This window comes from Durotheca rogersii (genome assembly GCF_024521655.1).
Source record: "Durotheca rogersii strain YMJ 92031201 chromosome Unknown GGS23scaffold_55, whole genome shotgun sequence".
NCBI classification, from domain to species: Eukaryota; Fungi; Ascomycota; class Sordariomycetes; order Xylariales; family Xylariaceae; genus Durotheca; species Durotheca rogersii.
This window is the reverse complement of record NW_026251286.1, coordinates 113,489-130,875: the sequence shown is the minus strand read 5'-3', so window position 1 is coordinate 130,875 and position 17,387 is coordinate 113,489. Positions and strand designations below refer to the sequence as shown.

Genomic DNA, 17,387 nt, shown 5'->3' with positions numbered 1-17,387 from the left:
GCGAGCGTGGTTTGGAACGTGTAATACTAGCCAAGCGATTCGGCCTTCTGCTTCCGAATAGCTGTGCTGCTTATCTTGGTCGTAAAATCCTGCGTTTCTGGTGACTTTTCCACAATCCCGCCGGCATCAAGGACGTCAACTTCAAATATCTCCAGCTGCCGCCAGCCGAGTTCCTTTCGCCGTTCGTTCACAGCGTTGCCACCAGCCCTTGTCTCAGCTGAGACAACAAGGGCGTCCATGTTTTCCGTGGTGACCGTGGGGCCATAGGCATCTTGAATAACGACACAACGGACCTCGATTGTACCATCCCGAAACACGGCAACGACCTCTCCTTGTTTCTCAAGGCTAAGCTGTCTCTTGTCCTTTCCCCAACCGTTCCTAGACAGGTCAAGCACAGTAGATAGGAAATCTATTATGTTTGTTGCGCGCTCGTCCCAAGGCTGTACGTATTCCGCGTATTTCTTTCTCTTCAACAACTCGTCCCCAGTGACGCCGATGATGAATTGGCACGGGCTCGGTGCGCCCTCTTTAGGGACCTTCAGCAGCATCGCAGCCGCAGTCAAGAGCAGTTTGTGTCCCAGGTGAAGATGATCGAAGGTGCCCCCTAAACAGACGACAGCACGAAGAGCAGTATGAGAGAGGGCTCCTGACGGGGAAGGCGGCCGGGTAGTCACAGAGAGGCCGCCTTCCACTACGACGAGCTGAGATTGCCTTAACGTCTGGAAACCCTCCAGGACTTTGAGGTAATTCGAGAGCAGCTCGTAACCAGGCTCGTTATTCGGGTGGAATATATATTCCCACGGATGATAAGCCGCGGCAAAGGTGGCGAGGTTGATAATTACTGTGTTGTTCGGCCCTACTGCAGGCTTGGAAACCGTCGCAGCCGGTTTCGGTAGTTCGCGGTCGACCAAAACGACGCGGACATCCACGGACCCCGGGCCCGCGTGGATATCGGTGGGGATGGATAGCTGAGCGCAGATGGCGGATACGACACCGTACAAGCCGGCTATGACGGATTGCGCGTGGGACCAAGACAGTGACTTTTGCCGCGCCGAGCTACCCGCAAGGATCGGCAATACGGGGGCGACAATAAGCGTTGCACCATCCTTCCCGGCTGTCTCGTTGTTCAACTTCGAGATGGCAGCTTTAAGAGGAGGCTCGTATGCGGTGTTAAGAGCCAAGCGGGACGGGGGGTGCGGGGGCGGGGGCAGCAACAGGAGTGAGGGTAGACGGCTCCCCATTGCCACGTCTAGTCGCGTTGCGTTGCGTGTGGTGAGGGGTGGTAGGCGAGGCCGATCGGGACCTATAGCCGAACGACGGCGAGAACGAGAGGGGCCAGGGTGCGGTCGTAGGGTGCGGTCGTAGGGTGCAGTCGCAATGTGCAGTCGCGCTGGCAGGCAAGGCCACAGCGAGGCAGGGGAGGTCGGAGAGAGTGATGCGCCTCGGCTGCTGAAATGCCTCTCCGGCGTCAACAACGGTTCCCGACTAGGTGGTGTGACGGCGAGGTGTCGAGTCTCGGAGAGGATTCTCGTCACTGAAACCGGGTTGGACGGAGTTTCTAGGAGAGGTGCCGTCATGAGGAGCCGAGAGATGAGTCGATAGGCGAAGACGGAAAGATATAGTAATATGTCTAACCCCCACTCGAGGGAGTCTGACTAGTATTATTAGCAGGTAGGTCGTATATTATAGTGCACGTAAGCTAATCTCCGTAGGAGATCCTACCTACTACCCTTTTGTAGCGGGGTTACGGTGACATTACCGTGGCTTGTAGGTACCTAAATGGCCTACATCTGGGTACCTAGGTAGGTATGTATGTGCCTACATCAGGTGGGTATGCACATCTATGGGATGTAGCACCCCGAAGAGAACAAAAAGGTACACATCTCCGCCCGAAACTCTCAAGAAGGCCCATCCACACGTAGGTACCTATGAGTATTCTACTAGCCCAGCCGGCCGAAATCTCCGCCCCCACAGCATTCGTTCCACCTTGCTTACGTCTTGTCTTCCCTATCCTACGTATTTTCTCCAATATTGCCATTCCTCGTCCTCTCGCAACGCTGCTTCTGCTCCAACAACCACAGAGGCGGCCCCCGGAAACCAATCCATGCCGGAAGGGCGGGCGCGGGCACTGTTGCATACCAGAAACTTGCCCCATCATCAAAGACCGGTCGCGGGTCATCGGTAGCAGCGTTATTTGCAGTCACAGCGGGACCAGTGGTGGCACCGCCAGCGCCGGAGCCCAACCAGATCCTCCCTCCCGGCCTGGTGAAATTCTGCAGGGGCATATCCCACTTCGACTGCGTCAACCTCCGTCGCGCTGTTGAAATACCATACCCGGCTCGCCAGTTCGCTAGCGACGCTCGCGAGCCTGCCTCCCTCCCCCGGTCCCCGGCCATCAATCGAGCAACCGTTCCGCTTCATCGATTCTCTCGCTCGCGATCCCTTCTACAACCCCCCAACCCCCCACCGCAGCCCTAGGCTCATAGCATAGTCGACTTACGTTAGCCCGTTATCTCGCGGCCTCGTCGCGATCGCTAGCGCAACCAATATGAACCAGCAAGGCCAGTACGGAGGCGCCCCGAGACGAACGAACACATATGGCTCCCAGCATGATGAACTTCATATTTCTCCTACCGTGAGCCACGGTGGACAAATATCTCCGCGGGACTTCACCAACGCCTCTGGCCCGCACATAAACCTGGAGCAAACGGCTTCCCAGCCTCTCAACCCTCAATACTCAAACTCGGGAGTCCCGAATGTTCTCCAGCCTGGCGGACTGACCCCGGGTCGCCCACCCGCTCTAAGTGCCAATACCGCACCCACTCTACCTACGATGTCGAGTGCCGTACAGCACTCTCCAAGTGAATACGGCTCACCCTCGAAACCGCCTACCCTGAGTCTATCGCACAGCTACTCCCGATCTAGCCCGGCGGCTCCTTATGAGGGGGCCCCCACTTCATACTCTCCTTATACCCCCACAACGCCCGGTGGAACTGGTTCCGGCCAGTCTCAATATATGCTACCGCAAGAACCTAAATATGGTGCGCCAGGCACCCAGAGGAACATCTCGAACACGCCGCTTGGATTAGCGGATATCAGACCTAGGGCAGACTCGAGCTTGTCCGATGGTCCCTCAGGCACCTTGGGGTACGAGCTTGCCAACATCCAGCCGTCTACCAGCAACTACTTGGCTCCATGGGCGCTCTATGCATTTGACTGGTGCAAGTGGGCGCCTCAAAGCAGAGGAGCCGGCAAAGTAGCTATCGGAAGCTATCTAGAAGATGGTCATAACTTCGTATGTTGCTTCCACTCCGCCCCGAGGAATATAACGCTCAATAAGACCGCATGACCGCTGACTCGCTACTTTCCCTGTAGATTCAAATCCTCGACACCCAAATCGTGAACACACCCCCCGATGTATATACGCCGGGTTCGTCCAAGTTCAGCATGGAGTTTACCAAGGTCGCGGAAGCAACGCATTCGTACCCCGTAACGCGTCTCCTGTGGGAGCCCCCGTCTTCGAAGAAGCAATCCACGGACCTCCTGGCCACATCCGGCGACCACCTTCGGCTTTGGTCCTTGCCATCCGATGCCCAAACTAACCAGTCCAACTCTATAAATAAGCCTAATCTGGGTACGCCGATAACGAAACTCACGCCTTTGGCGTTGCTGTCTAACTCGAAGACACCGGATCACACCGCCCCCCTCACGTCATTAGATTGGAATACTGTCTCACCAAGCCTAATCATCACATCAAGTATCGACACGACCTGCACCATCTGGGATATCCCCTCACTGACTGCCAAGACGCAGCTAATCGCACATGACAAAGAGGTCTACGATGTTCGATTCTGTGCCAATAGTGTGGACGTTTTCGTCAGCTGTGGGCAGGACGGTAGTGTGCGCATGTTTGACCTGCGTAGTCTGGAGCATAGCACTATTATCTACGAGCCAACTGCCAAGGATGATCGTGGTGAGACTCTGGGAATCGGTGTGGCGTGGCCCTCTAGAACGTACTAACCGTATTAGCAGACGCGAATGGCGGACGAATAAGCCCGACGCTGGCTCAGCAGACCATGTCGCACGCGCCCCCTCTCTTGAGGCTAGCCACGTCTCCTCACGATACCCACTTGCTGGCTACGTTTGCGCAAGACTCGAACGTAATACGCATTCTCGACGTGCGGCAACCCGGACAGGCCTTGTTGGAGTTGCGAGGCCACGGCGGGTCTGTCAACTCGGTGGAATGGTCGCCTGGGCGGCGAGGACTTCTCGCGTCTGGCGGCGACGACTGCCAGGTGCTATTGTGGGATCTTATGAACAGCACTCCTACTACTGGCGCGCCCTCCAACGGCGTCGGATCGGCTGAGAAACACCTCAGCCCCGTTTCTAGCTGGCAGTGCGACTACGAGGTCGGCAATCTGGGCTGGGCTCCTCAGCTTTCCACCAGCGATAGCGTTGGCGATTGGCTTGGTGTCAGCGGCGGACGAGGCGTCTGGGGGGTGAGGGTTTAAGCCGTCTCCTGAAACATCAGTTCTCACACCCCTGGACGGACGAGAATACGCAGCAACAATTTCCAGATTAGTACTACTTTTCGGATTGTTGCGGTACGTGTATTGACAAGACGTCTTCGTCTCAAAGCACGGATACCTAGGGCATAGAAATAGAACAACCTGGCAGGGCATAGCGGCTCGGGAAACGGACGAGAGGGGAGCCTTGCATAGTTAGCCATGACGGGCCACGTTCAAAGAAGGGGGGAAGGAGGCCGATTCGCCGTCGGTTACCTACGCGAGAGGCCAAGGCGTGGAGGCGGGGATCGAATGCTAAAATACCATTATATAAAGGAGAGCCTCATGTTCGAAATTTCCAGCCTGTATATTAGCAATTTGCGTAGGGGAGCAAAAGGTTGGGTGTCGGGAACGACTCGATAGGTGAATCTGTACGGATCGCGGTTGGGCTGGCGGATTGTGGTGGGCGGCGAAGCAGGGCTTGCCTGGGAGATGGAAGCTCTTCATCGCAAATCCGAAGGCTAGGCCACGATAATTGACCTCACTTGTTACGAATTGGGGGGGGACTGGAGTATACGAACGGATGGTGCCTACCAAGAGGTACCTAGTACAAGCAAGTTTCCTAGGTATACCTTAGGTACCTCAGGTAGTTAGTAGGAGGTAGGTACCTAGGTAGGTAATTGGAAAGCAGCCTTTGACATGTATACCTACCTGGGTACCTACCTATCTACGGCGCGTGCCTACATTGATATTGTTATGATCATTCGCAACCCCATCTAGGGTGCGAAGTAACTATACGGAATGTCATAGTGTATGTAGGTAGGTATATATATACCTATCTCGTCAGGGGAGAGGAGGGCAGTATTGCCAGTATCTCAGGATGCGTGGAGTTGCTTATTCTCACCAGGCACTGCCAGGCGCCAGACGCGACGCACCAGTACCACGTATATCCGTACATTAGGTGCCTACCTAGAGGTAGGTGCCTTTTTAGATATTTATGAAACCGGCGAACGATTTGCTGACGCCCAGTAAGACCGTTACAAACCTAGAGAGGTATGTTTATAAGAATTACTGTTACGCAATTTTTGCATTTTTCTATTTTACGTTAAAAAGAAAACCTCCGTAATGAAACAGTAAAAACAAATATCGGAGAGCGTGAGGTGAATTAAGCTAGGAGGCAGGTGCCAAAACGGGACAGGAAAAGTTCTTGAAACCCAGGCGAATACGTACCTGGAAATATAAAACTGGCTAAGCCGAGTTGGGTACCTAAGCTCTGCGTTCTCCAGAATTGTCCCAGAGATTTAGCACATTGATGGTGCCGTCGATCATAAAGAACCAACCAATCCTTCTTCCATCCGCCCTGTTCCTCATCCATTGTCCATCGACTCTCATTCTGCTCTTCATCATCGCTTTCCCATATTCATCTCCCGCTATTCCATCTTCTTTTTCGATTCTAACTTCGTCTCTCCGCCTGCAGCTCGATTTCTCGTCGACGCGCATACGGTCTCGCCATAATGAGCGACCCTCGCGACCATGATCAGGCCGAGTCTGACGACGAGGAAGACTTCAACCCGGCACCCGCCGACCTCAGCGATGACGAGAACCAGGACGGTAATGACGCGAATGGCCGGCCAGACCAGAAACCGCGAAAAGCATCGCCCGCTCGCAATGGGGGAGGCGGCAATGGCGGTGACGAGGATGATGTAGAGGGCGAGGCAGTCGGTGAGAACGACGAGGATGACGAGGACGAGGACGAGGAAGACGAAGAGGATGAGGAGATCCAAGTGAGTCACCCCCTTCCATCCTTCCTTCCATCCCACCAACCTCTCCCAACTCCCCCTTTCCCTTGCAGCGTTTTCTTCCATCTGACCGTGCCGCCCCCCCACGCTTTAGGGCCACCGTCGCAAACGTCGTCGCGACAGACGGAACGCGTTCTTTGATATCGAGGCCGAAGTCGACGACGAGGACGAAGCTGAGGATGACGAAGAGGCAGCTGAGGAGAATGAGGGGTTCATTGAACACGAAGAACCAGGCGACTTCGGCGAACAGGGTCGACTAGATGATGACCGGAGACATCGAGAACTCGATCGACAACGCGACGCCATTACCCAGGAAGACCTCGAGCGTGCCGCTGAGGGATATGTACGCAAGTATGGAAACCGGCGGGCCGCGCGGGGCATGGGTGATTCCACCATCGTCCCCCAGCGGCTGCTCCTACCTAGCGTCGACGACCCAGGTATCTGGGGTGTTCGCTGCAAAGAAGGAAAGGAGCGCGAGGTTATCCAGGCCATTACGAAGAGGATAGCCGATAGGCGCAACACGAAAGATCAGCTGTCCATCACGGCGGCATTCGAGCGAGGTGGCCCTAATTCTATCATGAAGGGCCTTATCTACGTGGAGGCTCCCCGACAGTCCGATGTTCTGGTGGCACTCGAAGATATGATGAACGTCTACCCTCGATCTAAGCTTCTACTGGTCGACATCAAGGAGCGGCCCGATCTTATGAGAGTTCAGAAGACGGCAACTCTCGAACCTGGCGCGTGGGTGCGGCTGCGAAGACCTCCCAAACACGCGGGAGATCTTGCACAGGTATTGGACATCACGGAAAATGGCCTCGACGCGAGGGTACGCTTCATTCCTCGACTCGACTATGGACTACGAGACGAGTCCCTCTCCGCGACTCCAGACGGGAAACGAAAGCGCCCCGTTGCCGGTCCACGCCCCCCACAGAGGCTGTTCAGCGAGGTCGAGGCCCGCAAACGACACCATCGCACTCTCCAGTTCAGTGCCCAGACCGGCACTTGGAACTACAACGGCGACGAGTTCGAAAAAGGATTTCAAGTCAAAGATATCAAGATCCAGCATCTTGTCGTCAGTGACGTGAACCCGACGCTCGAAGAAGTTACCAGGTTTGCGTCTGGGGGCGAAGACGGCGTGGAGAATATTGATCTCAAGTCCCTCGCGGCCAGCCTCAAGGACAGCAATGCCAACGTTACCTATCTGCCTGGTGACGTGGTTGAGGTCTACGAAGGCGAGCAGAAGGGCGTGGTTGGCAAGGCCACCAACGTCCAGGCGGACATCGTCACAATAGAAGTCACGGAAGGCGGCCTCGTGGGCCAGACGATCGAGGTGCCCACGAAGGGTTTGCGCAAGCGTTTCCGAACCGGCGACCACGTCAAGGTTATTGGTGGCAGCCGTTACCGCGACGAAGTTGGTATGGTTGTGAATATCTCTGAGGATCGCGTCACCCTTGTGACGGACCAAACAAATACCGAAATTACCGTATTCAGTAAGGACCTTAGAGAGGCCAGCGATATTGGCGGGCAAGGATCCCTGGGGCAGTATTCATTGCTCGATCTAGTCCAACTCGACCCCACGACCGTCGGCTGCATTGTAAAGGTGGATCGTGAGACGCTGGTAGTGCTAGATCAGAACGGTGATACTAGACAGGTTATGCCATCTCAGGTCGCCAACAAATTACCAAAGAGAAAGCTTGCGGTGGCCGCTGACCGCAACGGCTCCGAAATCAGGCCGGACGACGTGGTCAAGGAATATGGAGGCATGGGTCGACAGGGCAAGATCATTCACATCCACCGCACCTTCGTATTCTGCCATACCAACACGACGACGGAGAACGCTGGTATTTTCGTGTCTAAGGTCAACAGCGTGTCCACCGTATCCGCCAAAGGCGGTCGCGTCAACGCTGGAAATTCGGGCCCCGATCTCAATGTGATGAACCCTGCAAGGAAGTTGAATCCGAGCGGAGGTAGGGCCGACATGCCACCTCCGAAGGCGTCGTTCGGGCGCGACAAGTTGATCGGACAGACCGTCACAATCCGGAAAGGTGGATTCAAGGGGCTCCTCGGTCGCGTCAAAGACACCACTGATACCCATGCCCGTGTGGAGTTGCACACAAAGTCCAAGGTAATCAGTATAGCTAAGAGCGATCTCATGGTTCGTGATAGCGTTACTGGCCGCGAGATCAAGAACTACGACAACCGTCGTACGGGCGGATTCTTAGGAAGACCGCCTCAGGGCAACAACTCCGAGTGGAGCGGAGGCCGCACTCCTGCGACGGCAGCTTCATCGCGAACCCCGTCTTGGAAGACCCCGTCGGCAGCCTCTCCAGGTGGACGGACTCCCGCATGGAATAAAGGTGGCGACGGCGGCCGAACGCCCGCCTGGGCAGAGGGTTCTCGCACCGTTAACCCCTACGATGGTAGTCGAACTTCCTACGGCTCCGGAAGTCGCACGCCGGCCTGGTCTTCAGGTGCCAAGACGCCAGCGCCTGATCATTTCAGTCACGGGTCGAAAACTCCAGCTTACGGTGGCGGCGGAGGCGATGCGTGGGGCTCAAAAACGCCCTACGGCGCCTCGGCGGCCACTCCGGGAGCAAGTGGCGGCGATACTTGGGGCTACACTCCCGGTGCCAGCGGCTCGTCGAACGCATACGACGCGCCAACTCCCGGCGCCAGCCTCTTAGGCGCTCCTACGCCAGGCGCTCTCAATGCACCCACACCTGGCGCCTACAACGCACCCACACCCGGAGCCATGAATGCCCCTACTCCGGGAGGAGGCTGGCAGGGGGGTTGGGGGTCTGATTCAGCGCCGACGCCCGCGGCCGCCGCTCCAACGCCAGCAGCCAGTGGGTTCGCCTCGTCCAGCGGATATTACGGGGCGCCGACGCCAGGTGCTTACAGCGCAGAAACGCCCGCCGCAGGTCCTAGGTACACGGACGACGACTAGCGTAGATCGAGAGAGGGCACGGGGAAGGGAAATGGAAAGAGGCATAGGGTTGGAGTGATGAGGAGTTTGAGATTTCACTTTGTCTTCGCGACCAGCGCTTTGCTGCGTCGCACCAGTTGCTTAATTGACGAACAATAATATCTGGCTATTCTGCATCACCCGCCCTTCGCGGGTGCTACTGTGATCGTGGACCTGTTTCCAGGCGTCGTCCCATGAACTTGATCCCCCTGAAGTCAAGGGCTGTGAATATTGATTGCCGCGCGGTACCTAGCATCTGCCCTCTCTATACACTAGGTTGATCGCTTGTCTCTGGCCGATCCCTTATTTTACTTGCCCTGAGTAGTCACGTCTTGCCGTCATGCCAATGGGACCGTCGTCCTCAGTATTCTCTTGAGTCAAGTCCAACACCAAAAACGGATCAGGGAGTACCTCACCGCACACAGCGGTTTCGGGAACTAAGAAAGACAACCTAGCTGGTCAGATTTCAATGGGACTGCGTTTTCCAATGAGTCGAAGGATGGCCTTCACACAGCCAGGACATAGGAAGAAAAAAAACCAGCAATAGGCCGACCTTTCGACCAGGTTCTACGTCGCTTCTCATGACTCAAGAGAAGAAGCGGTTCTTAGGGCGCTTGAGGCCGAGATGCTCGCGCAGGGTGGTGCCCTCGTATTCCTTGCGGAAGATGCCGCGCCGCTGCAGTTCGGGGACCAGCTTCTCGACGACGTCGTCGAGGCCTTGGGGCAGGAAGGGGAAAGTGACGTTGAAGCCGTCGGAGCCCTCCTGCAGGAGCCACTGCTCCATCTCGTCGGCGACGGTCTCGGGCGTGCCGACGAAGGCGAGGCCGGAGTAGCCGCCGTAGCGCTGCGCGAGCTGGCGGACGGTGAGGCCCTCGTCGGCGGCGAGCTTAAGGACGCCCTCGCGGCCCGTCTTGCTCGCGTTGGCCTCGGGCAGGTCCGTCGGCAGCGGGCCGTCCGGGTCGAGGCCGGAGACGTCGAAGTCGAGCGCGATGGAGAGGGAGGCGACGGCGCTCTCGTAGTGCACGAGGCTGTCGAGGACGAGGCGCTTCGCGCGGGCGGCCTCGACGGTGTCGCCGAGGATGACGAGGGCGGCGGGGAGCAGCTTGATGTCGTCGCGGCTGCGGCCGGCGGCGACGGCGCGCGCCTTGATGTCCTGGAAGAGCGCCTGGCCGGCGGCGAGGTTGCGCGGCGCGCAGAAGACCACCTCGGCCGTCTCGCCGGCCAGCTGGCGCCCGGGCTCGGACTGGCCGGCCTGGACGATCACGGGCCACCCCTGGGGCGGGCGCGCGATGTTGAGGGGGCCCCGGACGTGCAGCTCGGGCCCGTGGTGGTCGAGGACGTGCACGCGGGAGGGGTCGAAGAAGATGCCGCTCTCGACGTCGCGCACGAAGGCGTCGTCGGCGAAGCTGTCCCAGAGCCCGGTCACGACGTCGTAGAACTCGCGGGCGCGGGCGTAGCGCTCGCTGTGCTCCTTGTGCTCGTCCTGGCCGAAGTTGCGGGCTGCGTCCGGGTTCGCGGTGGTGACGATGTTCCAGGCGGCGCGGCCGTTGCTGAGGTGGTCGAGCGAGGCGAAGCGGCGGGCGACGTGGTAGGGCTGATCGTAGGTGGTGGAGGCGGTGGCGGCGAGCCCGATGCGGTCGGTGACGGCGGCCAGGCTCGACAGCAGGGTGAAGGGCTCGAACGAGGTGGTGGTGTGGCTCCGGCGCAGGGCTTCTATGGGCATGTTCAAGACGGCCAGGTGATCAGCCATGAAGAAGGCGTCGAACTTGGCGGCCTCCAGCTTCTGCGCAAAGGACTTGAGATGCTGGAAGTTGAAGTTGGCGTCGGGATAGGAGCCGGGGTACCGCCAGGCCCCGGTGTGCAGAGAGACCGGACGCATGAACGCGCCCAGGTGCAGTTGTTTTTTTTTATTCTCGGTCTCATTCTTGTGCGGCTGCTGGTCGGCCATGACTGCTAGCGTCTCTGAGTGTCTGTCTGTCTTTTGGTTTCCTTCTGTCTGCCTGTCTATCTACCCGTCCGTCCGTCCGTTTGTCTGTCTGGCATGCGTTCTACGATTATAGTGTAGTTCCCCGGAGAACAGTGGCGCGACGCCGGCCTCTTTTCTCTTCTCAGCGTGCTCCTAAGCCTGACCCCCGAGCGGTCCGGGTCGGCTTATAAAGCCGAGATGTCGCCATCCCTGAGGGGTATGACGAGCGAGTGGGAGAGATATGGAGAGAACGAGTGAAATTCGGAGAGCCAAAGGCGGAAGACCAATAGTCGATATCACGCGCACTTCAAACTGTCGATGGTTCTCTTATAAATCAAGACATCTCTCGAGAGGCCGGTCCAGACATCGTTGATTGCGTCGCATTGTGTATTTATAAGACGACGGGCTTCGAACTAGTCTGGGCATTCACAGACAGCTTCATAATAATATAGAATAATCACAATTTGCTCATAACAACTGATTCTTCCTGTCGCCGTTCCCTAGGTTTGGAAAAGAACAACGAAAAGAAGGAGAAAGACGTTTCCGAAGGCGGTTTTGCTCGAAGGATGTTACCCTGTTAGATGACTGATCAAAAAGGGGGAAGGGGAGAAGAAGGGAGGGAAGAGGTTTAGCAGTTAGCAGTAGTGATGATATCAACACCCGTAGTAGTGATAAAAACACCACACAGCTCTTGTTGTTGGGTATTGCATAATTTACATTAGTAGGGAGCCTTGAACTTGCCTAGAGGTACCTCCCCACCTTAGGTACCTGCTCCCTATAATTCAGGTGCCAACCTCTCTTTCTGAGTAGAGGTAGGTACCTCTTAATCTACCGACATAAGAGGCACCTCTACCTATAAGCAAGTATCAGTATAGGCCCACGGAATGTGCAGAATTAATATACATGTAACGCGCGTATGATATAATTCATCTACGGCTATAGCCTTACGGGAATGAGGTGTTGATTAAGCTTGTTGTCTGATGCTATCACCGCCATCTGCTTGGTAGGACGGGGGCGGGTCATCGACTTGGGTCCTCTTCGCTACATACCTACCTACCACCTCCTACTTATACATACCTACCTATCTATACATGTGGGACATACACAGAGACGGTAATGCGCGACTATCTATAGAGCCAACGTTATGCGCCCAAGTCGGTCGATCCGGCCTCGTCGCGAAACCCATGCTTCAAACCCCCCTAGGCTCACCCCTTGCGGTAATCCCAGCCAGCATCTCGAAGTTCCTCTTCGCGCGGCTGCGACGTGCGGGGCTAGCGTCTTAGGCATGGTCGCCGACACCACGGCGGGTCGGCCATGGGATCGCCTTGCCAAGTTTCGTGTTCGCCCGGATTTTCCATCGCTTCGACTAACCGCTCACCCCTGTCGCCGCGCCCCCCTGTCCAAACCCTGGATAGCCCCAACGAGGCCGTGCCTTTTCTATCCATCCCTGCGTCTTTCATTTCTCATCTGAGATGGGACGACCTTCGCTTCCGCGCAACGCTTCAACCTTGCGGGGGAGAGAGAAAGGGGAAGAGAGTTACGGTAAGAAGAAGAGAAAAGCACTCGAGCGACATCGCCGTATACGCTGCATACGTACGTACACACCTACATACTCCGTGTCCAGTAGGCGTCGTACTAAGATACTCGTAAATCCTCGCTCCACTCGGCATTCAATATTTCTATACTGACATACTGCGTAGCGTAGGTATACGTGTATACATACACACGCACGTAGTAGAATGTATGTAACCTGGGTGCACACATACCTACGTATGAGTACGTGTAAACGCAATCTCCGTCGCTTTGCACCTAGACATCCCGGAATCGAGCCGGGTTAGGGGAGGGGCACAGGGGGCCCGAGACTCTGGAGCCTCACGATGGTGCTCTGGCGGTCACTAAGTGGACAGTACCGCCTTTTCCGGAACCCAAGCTACTCCACCACGAGGGCACCCCGTTAATGAAGGATTCCTTCGGAGGGTGTCATCGGTGCGTCCCAACTGCTCGTCTATCGAGGCTATCGGACCTTGTCCCCCGCTCCCCGCCGCCCGCTTCCCGACTACGAGAAAGGAGGCAGGGTTTCAGCCAAGGAACCCTTCACGCAAAGCGCGTTGCACACCAGCTCTTCTAGCACGAATCTGGCGCGCGCCCCGGCGGGACCCTACACGAGACCTCGTAGCTCGCTAAAACATGCTCGCGAGATCGCTGAGAACGGGAGCATGCGTTGCGATGTTTCCTCGCCACTATGGAAACCAGCGTCTATAAGATCTACAGCCGGTTCGCCTCCCCTTCTCCCGGATTCCCTTCTCCCTCCTCACATCGTCTTCGTCCCATCGTTAATCATTCTCCGATAGCTAGTCTTCGGCTTTCTCCTTTCCTCCCTCTTTATTCCACATTCAGACAGCTGCGCTGTTCTTTCGCTTCGCCGTCCCAAAACCCGTTGATCCCGCTTCGGTCGTTAAAACCCCACTTTCCACACGCTTAGCTAGTCCGTCATCATCACCGCCAACATGCGTTTCTCCATTGCTCTGATTGCCGCCGCCGTCTCGGCCGTCCAGGCTGGTGTGTTCACCCAACAGAACTACGACGACATCTCCATTTCGGGCGGTGTCGCCGGCAACGCCGAGCAAGAGGCTCTTGCCGTGTTCAGCGCACTCGATCTCAACAACCTGGCCGCCGCCGACAAGGCCGACATCGACTTCCTGAAGTCGGTGAACAGAATCTGCAACGATGCTGAGACGGATGCCTTCAACGAGGCCATCGACGCCGCCTCCGGCGAGGAGGCCGACGCCCTCCAGCGCGGCAAGATCAAGAACAAGGTCCTGAAGCTCGAGGCCACCTTGATCCGCCTCCAGATCGAACAGGCCCAGGGCAAGGACGTGACCAGCCAGATCGCCAAGGAGCAGAAGAAGCTCAACAACAACATTGCACAGGACGAGGCTGAGGCGGGCAAGGCGTCGACCTTCCTATCTTTCGACGCGACGACCGCCTAAGTGGAATAAGAAGACCGAGGGGGAGGGAGTGGAGTGGGGAGGAATGGATTCGCCTTTACGGCCTTAATTTTTGATACCGATGGAATGAAGAGATGTCGACCATATAATATACGTGCCTTGCTCTGACTCCGAATGCGAATGCACAGCCAGTGAAAACACCCAAGAAGACGGTCTAGACGTGATCGTAAACATTTTAAATGAGACCTATCTTCCCTCCCCCTGCTGCCTGTTATTCCAGCGGAGAGGTGGACGGTTCGAAACTGCGTTGGGTTTATACATAACCGGCCTTTCGTGTCATGTCATAAACTACCACCGGCACGTACGACTATCGCTCTGAGGACCCTCACGACTTGAAAGAGATAAGCTCATAGGTATAACCTGAGTTTGTCTTTGGCACATTTCCATGTGATATGTCTATGTATGTACATGCCACACATCCTTCCTATGAGTCAGCACTTCCCCCCTCTCCGCCACATCCGGGCCATCGTCGTTCTCCCGCGCGTGCAACTTAACAGGTGAAGACCTCGGGTCCGGGGGCGGTGTATGACGTAGGGACGGGGTAGTAGATATTAATCAGCAGGCCGGGGTCGGTGGCCTTATAGGCGCCGGGGAAGGCGACGAGGTTGGTCGGGGTCTTAGTGCCGCCGCCAGTGACGGTGAGCTGGGCGCACGAGATGTAGGACTGGGCGCCGCCGGGGCTGCTGGCGCCGTGCAGGGCGATGTGCTCGACGCGCAGGAGGTAGTCGCCGGCCGGGATGCAGGCCGGTATCGTCGTCGTTACCTGCTGCGCGCCCTCGCTCGGCCACGTGAGCCCGCTCGGCGCGATGTTAGGGCCCTGCGAGAAGATCTTGAACCACACCGCGCCCGAGCCGTCCCACGAGTCGGCCGTCTGGCCTGCCGGCGCCTTGGCCATGTAAAACTGGAGCGTCCCCGGGTGCGAGACGGACGAGTCGGCGGTGAAGCCGACGGTAGAGCCGGCCGCCACAGTCATCGTCTTCGCACCCTCGTTCCCAGGGGCGAGCTGGTAGCAGCGGAACTGCTCAGAGCTGACGTCGGTCACTACCCGCATCTCAGGGTCAGCAGGTCTGCCCAGCTTTCTTTTTCCCTCTCCGTTCTTTTTCTACGCGGCTGGTGATAGCGCAGGACGGAGGAGGTACCCCACCGAAATACCAAGACCCCCGGGGACGGAATTGAGTACGGACCTGGTCCATTGCTCTGGTAGTTGGTCGTCTTTCTCACGTACTCCCACTTGTTCGTCACGGCGCCGTTGGCAACAAGCGCCGGGAAGGTGTCTGTACTTGCGGCATCAGTTGCGCCCTCAATAACCAACTGTGGGTCACGCGTAGGTACTGACAGTGGGCCTGTACGGCCGACACCAGAGCGAATAGAGCGGTTGCTTTCATGTTGCCAGCGTTCGTGGGATCAGCTTTCCGGTAAAGAGACGCCCGAGGGTACTCTATAATAAAGCAAGGCCGAGCGTTCGCGAGTACTATAGAGGACGAGGTGGAGGGTCTCTACTGTCGCTTTTATAGTCATCGCCCGTCTCTGCTCGGTCTTGAGAGAAAGATGGCATAAGACATGCACTACCAGGAAAACGAATCATGCCTGATGCCGACCTTACATCTTTGGACACGGCGAGCTGGCTACCGAGCGGATAAAACTCTTCTGGGTAATTTGTGGTTCGCTCTTGTAATCTCTCCCCCCTCCACCCTCCTCTCGCCCAATTAACTAACCCCGTCTAATTGCAACGTGACGGGAGACGGATAGGGGTATAGTCCGTTAGGAACCCGGAACTCTGCAGACCGCAGTCGGTGTGTGTGTTAATGCACGGGGGCTTACGAGGCTGGAGCCCAAGGGTCGAGATCCCAGCTTCCGTGTAAATATGACCCAGATACCCGATTGTGGCCACAACGTGAGGCTGGACGGGTGTATGGTTTTAACGCTATAGAAAGGGACTTAGATCAGCTAAAACGGCTTGGAAATTTGCATCGTGGACGCGAACAGGGACTATAGGGGTCGAGAGAACGATGCAGAACAGGGTGATTACACGTGGCCGAGGAGCGTGGCCTACCGCGTATTCGAGTTCGAAGTCGGGTACTAGCACGATTTCGGACCTATGCAATTGTCGCTTCCAGCAGTCGGGCCATCACGTTCCTAGAGTTCATTGTTGCTACCCTGGGTCTCAGGTAGCGGTGATAACCACAATTGAGGATGCCGTGGGGAGGTTGCCATTCTTCATCTCCTGCTCGCCATACTCCTCGGGACAGATCGACTGGATCTCGATAGACCTGGTGGCGCCCACAGGGCCAAGCCCATCGGGAAGCGCCCATCGGAGGGCGCCCATCGGGGGGCTCCCATCGGGGGGCTCCCATCGGGGGGCTCTCATCGGGGGGGGCTCCCATGGAAACACTCTCGGCAGATTTCAGGTCGCTCGGATCATGTCTCCTCCGGCCCTGCACGCACACGTTGCCCTTGTACGCCGCCATGCAAACCTCGCCAGCCACGTAATGCTGACTGAAGACAATGGCGTTTTCGACCTTCCCAAGATGTTAAGGACGGCGAGTCTTTCCGAGACAAGAGCGAATTAGGCCGAAAGGGGGGGTTTGACTTACAAACTCGCGCCCAGGGCTGAAGGGCCGTACCAACAGGGCCAGCAAGACCAATCCTCAGCTAGCAATAAGAGAGGAAACAACCGGCCATGCTGTTATCGTAGAGAAAGCGAGGCCAGCACAAGGTACAGAATTGGCCAGTAATCGACAGTAGAGAAGGATGAAGATAGCGATTCTAGCCATCGCCAACGACTCGCTCGTTCCGCGTTCGACTAACGGCCACCTCGCAAGTGGATGATGAATAGAGCAACCTGAGAACCAGACGCATGCATGCGCAGCCCCAATTGTATTTTTACCCCGCCTCGCTCAAGATAACGGACGATACGACAGGCCAGCCGGTGTCGACCTGAGTATGCCAGAGCTCGGCTGCAGAATGGACCTCAGACGATAGGTGGGTTTAAAGGTGATTTTCCGAGGGGGTAAAAGATGTTGTATTTGTCAGGTTTTTTTTTCTATCACACGCCCTGGTACGTAGGTATCTGACAGTAGCTCGTTCTCTCTCGAGCTTGGCATAGGCGTACTGGTAAAGGGATCACGAGCACCTCAGAGCGCC

General features: G+C 56.7%; 6 protein-coding genes across 6 annotated transcripts; 3 read left to right on the top strand and 3 right to left on the bottom strand.

The window, feature by feature from the left end:
- Positions 1-26: 26 nt before the first annotated feature.
- On the bottom strand, positions 27-1,241 carry GGS23DRAFT_601412 (pantetheine-phosphate adenylyltransferase-like protein; the record flags this gene model as incomplete). Its single annotated transcript, XM_051519198.1, has 1 exon — positions 27-1,241. One exon carries the CDS (start codon positions 1,239-1,241, stop codon positions 27-29), a length of 1,215 nt encoding a protein of 404 aa, XP_051367236.1.
- A 589-nt stretch (positions 1,242-1,830) lies between these two features.
- Positions 1,831-5,259, top strand: GGS23DRAFT_589951 (WD40 repeat-like protein). The gene is made up of 3 exons (XM_051517660.1): positions 1,831-3,295; positions 3,376-3,973; positions 4,033-5,259. The coding sequence occupies exons 1-3, from the start codon at positions 2,549-2,551 to the stop codon at positions 4,509-4,511; spliced, it is 1,824 nt and encodes a 607-aa protein (XP_051367235.1). The 5' UTR covers positions 1,831-2,548; the 3' UTR covers positions 4,512-5,259.
- Positions 5,260-6,019: 760 nt separating this feature from the next.
- GGS23DRAFT_601410 (transcription initiation protein) lies at positions 6,020-9,251 on the top strand (the record flags this gene model as incomplete). The annotated part of the gene is made up of 2 exons (XM_051519197.1): positions 6,020-6,289; positions 6,399-9,251. The coding sequence occupies 2 exons, from the start codon at positions 6,020-6,022 to the stop codon at positions 9,249-9,251; spliced, it is 3,123 nt and encodes a 1,040-aa protein (XP_051367234.1).
- Positions 9,252-9,553: 302 nt separating this feature from the next.
- On the bottom strand, positions 9,554-11,694 carry GGS23DRAFT_445154 (monooxygenase). Its single transcript, XM_051513964.1, has one exon. It carries the CDS (start codon positions 11,215-11,217, stop codon positions 9,856-9,858), a length of 1,362 nt encoding a protein of 453 aa, XP_051367233.1. The 5' UTR covers positions 11,218-11,694; the 3' UTR covers positions 9,554-9,855.
- A 1,714-nt stretch (positions 11,695-13,408) lies between these two features.
- GGS23DRAFT_445122 (uncharacterized protein) lies at positions 13,409-14,363 on the top strand. The gene has a single exon (XM_051513963.1). The coding sequence runs from the start codon at positions 13,743-13,745 to the stop codon at positions 14,223-14,225; it is 483 nt and encodes a 160-aa protein (XP_051367232.1). The 5' UTR covers positions 13,409-13,742; the 3' UTR covers positions 14,226-14,363.
- Position 14,364: 1 nt separating this feature from the next.
- On the bottom strand, positions 14,365-15,919 carry GGS23DRAFT_444987 (glycoside hydrolase family 61 protein). The gene is made up of 3 exons (XM_051513960.1): positions 15,580-15,919; positions 15,428-15,517; positions 14,365-15,284 (listed from the first exon to the last, which is right to left on the bottom strand). Exons 1-3 carry the CDS (start codon positions 15,626-15,628, stop codon positions 14,734-14,736), a joined length of 690 nt encoding a protein of 229 aa, XP_051367231.1. The 5' UTR covers positions 15,629-15,919; the 3' UTR covers positions 14,365-14,733.
- Between the last annotated feature and the right edge of the window lie 1,468 nt (positions 15,920-17,387).

Excerpts from the sequence above, each read along its gene's own strand:
- GGS23DRAFT_589951 (XM_051517660.1), top strand. The coding sequence starts at position 2,549 with ATGAACCAGCAAGGCCAGTACGGAGGCGCCCCGAGACGAACGAACACA. Across the intron at positions 3,296-3,375 it reads TAGAAGATGGTCATAACTTC|ATTCAAATCCTCGACACCCA; the intron begins GTATGTTGCTTC and ends CTTTCCCTGTAG. Across the intron at positions 3,974-4,032 it reads AACTGCCAAGGATGATCGTG|ACGCGAATGGCGGACGAATA; the intron begins GTGAGACTCTGG and ends CCGTATTAGCAG.
- GGS23DRAFT_445154 (XM_051513964.1), bottom strand. The coding sequence starts at position 11,217 with ATGGCCGACCAGCAGCCGCACAAGAATGAGACCGAGAATAAAAAAAAA.
- GGS23DRAFT_445122 (XM_051513963.1), top strand. The coding sequence starts at position 13,743 with ATGCGTTTCTCCATTGCTCTGATTGCCGCCGCCGTCTCGGCCGTCCAG.
- GGS23DRAFT_444987 (XM_051513960.1), bottom strand. The coding sequence starts at position 15,628 with ATGAAAGCAACCGCTCTATTCGCTCTGGTGTCGGCCGTACAGGCCCAC. Across the intron at positions 15,518-15,579 it reads GTCGGCCGTACAGGCCCACT|ACACCTTCCCGGCGCTTGTT; the intron begins GTCAGTACCTAC and ends CCGCAAGTACAG. Across the intron at positions 15,285-15,427 it reads CTACCAGAGCAATGGACCAG|TGACCGACGTCAGCTCTGAG; the intron begins GTCCGTACTCAA and ends AGATGCGGGTAG.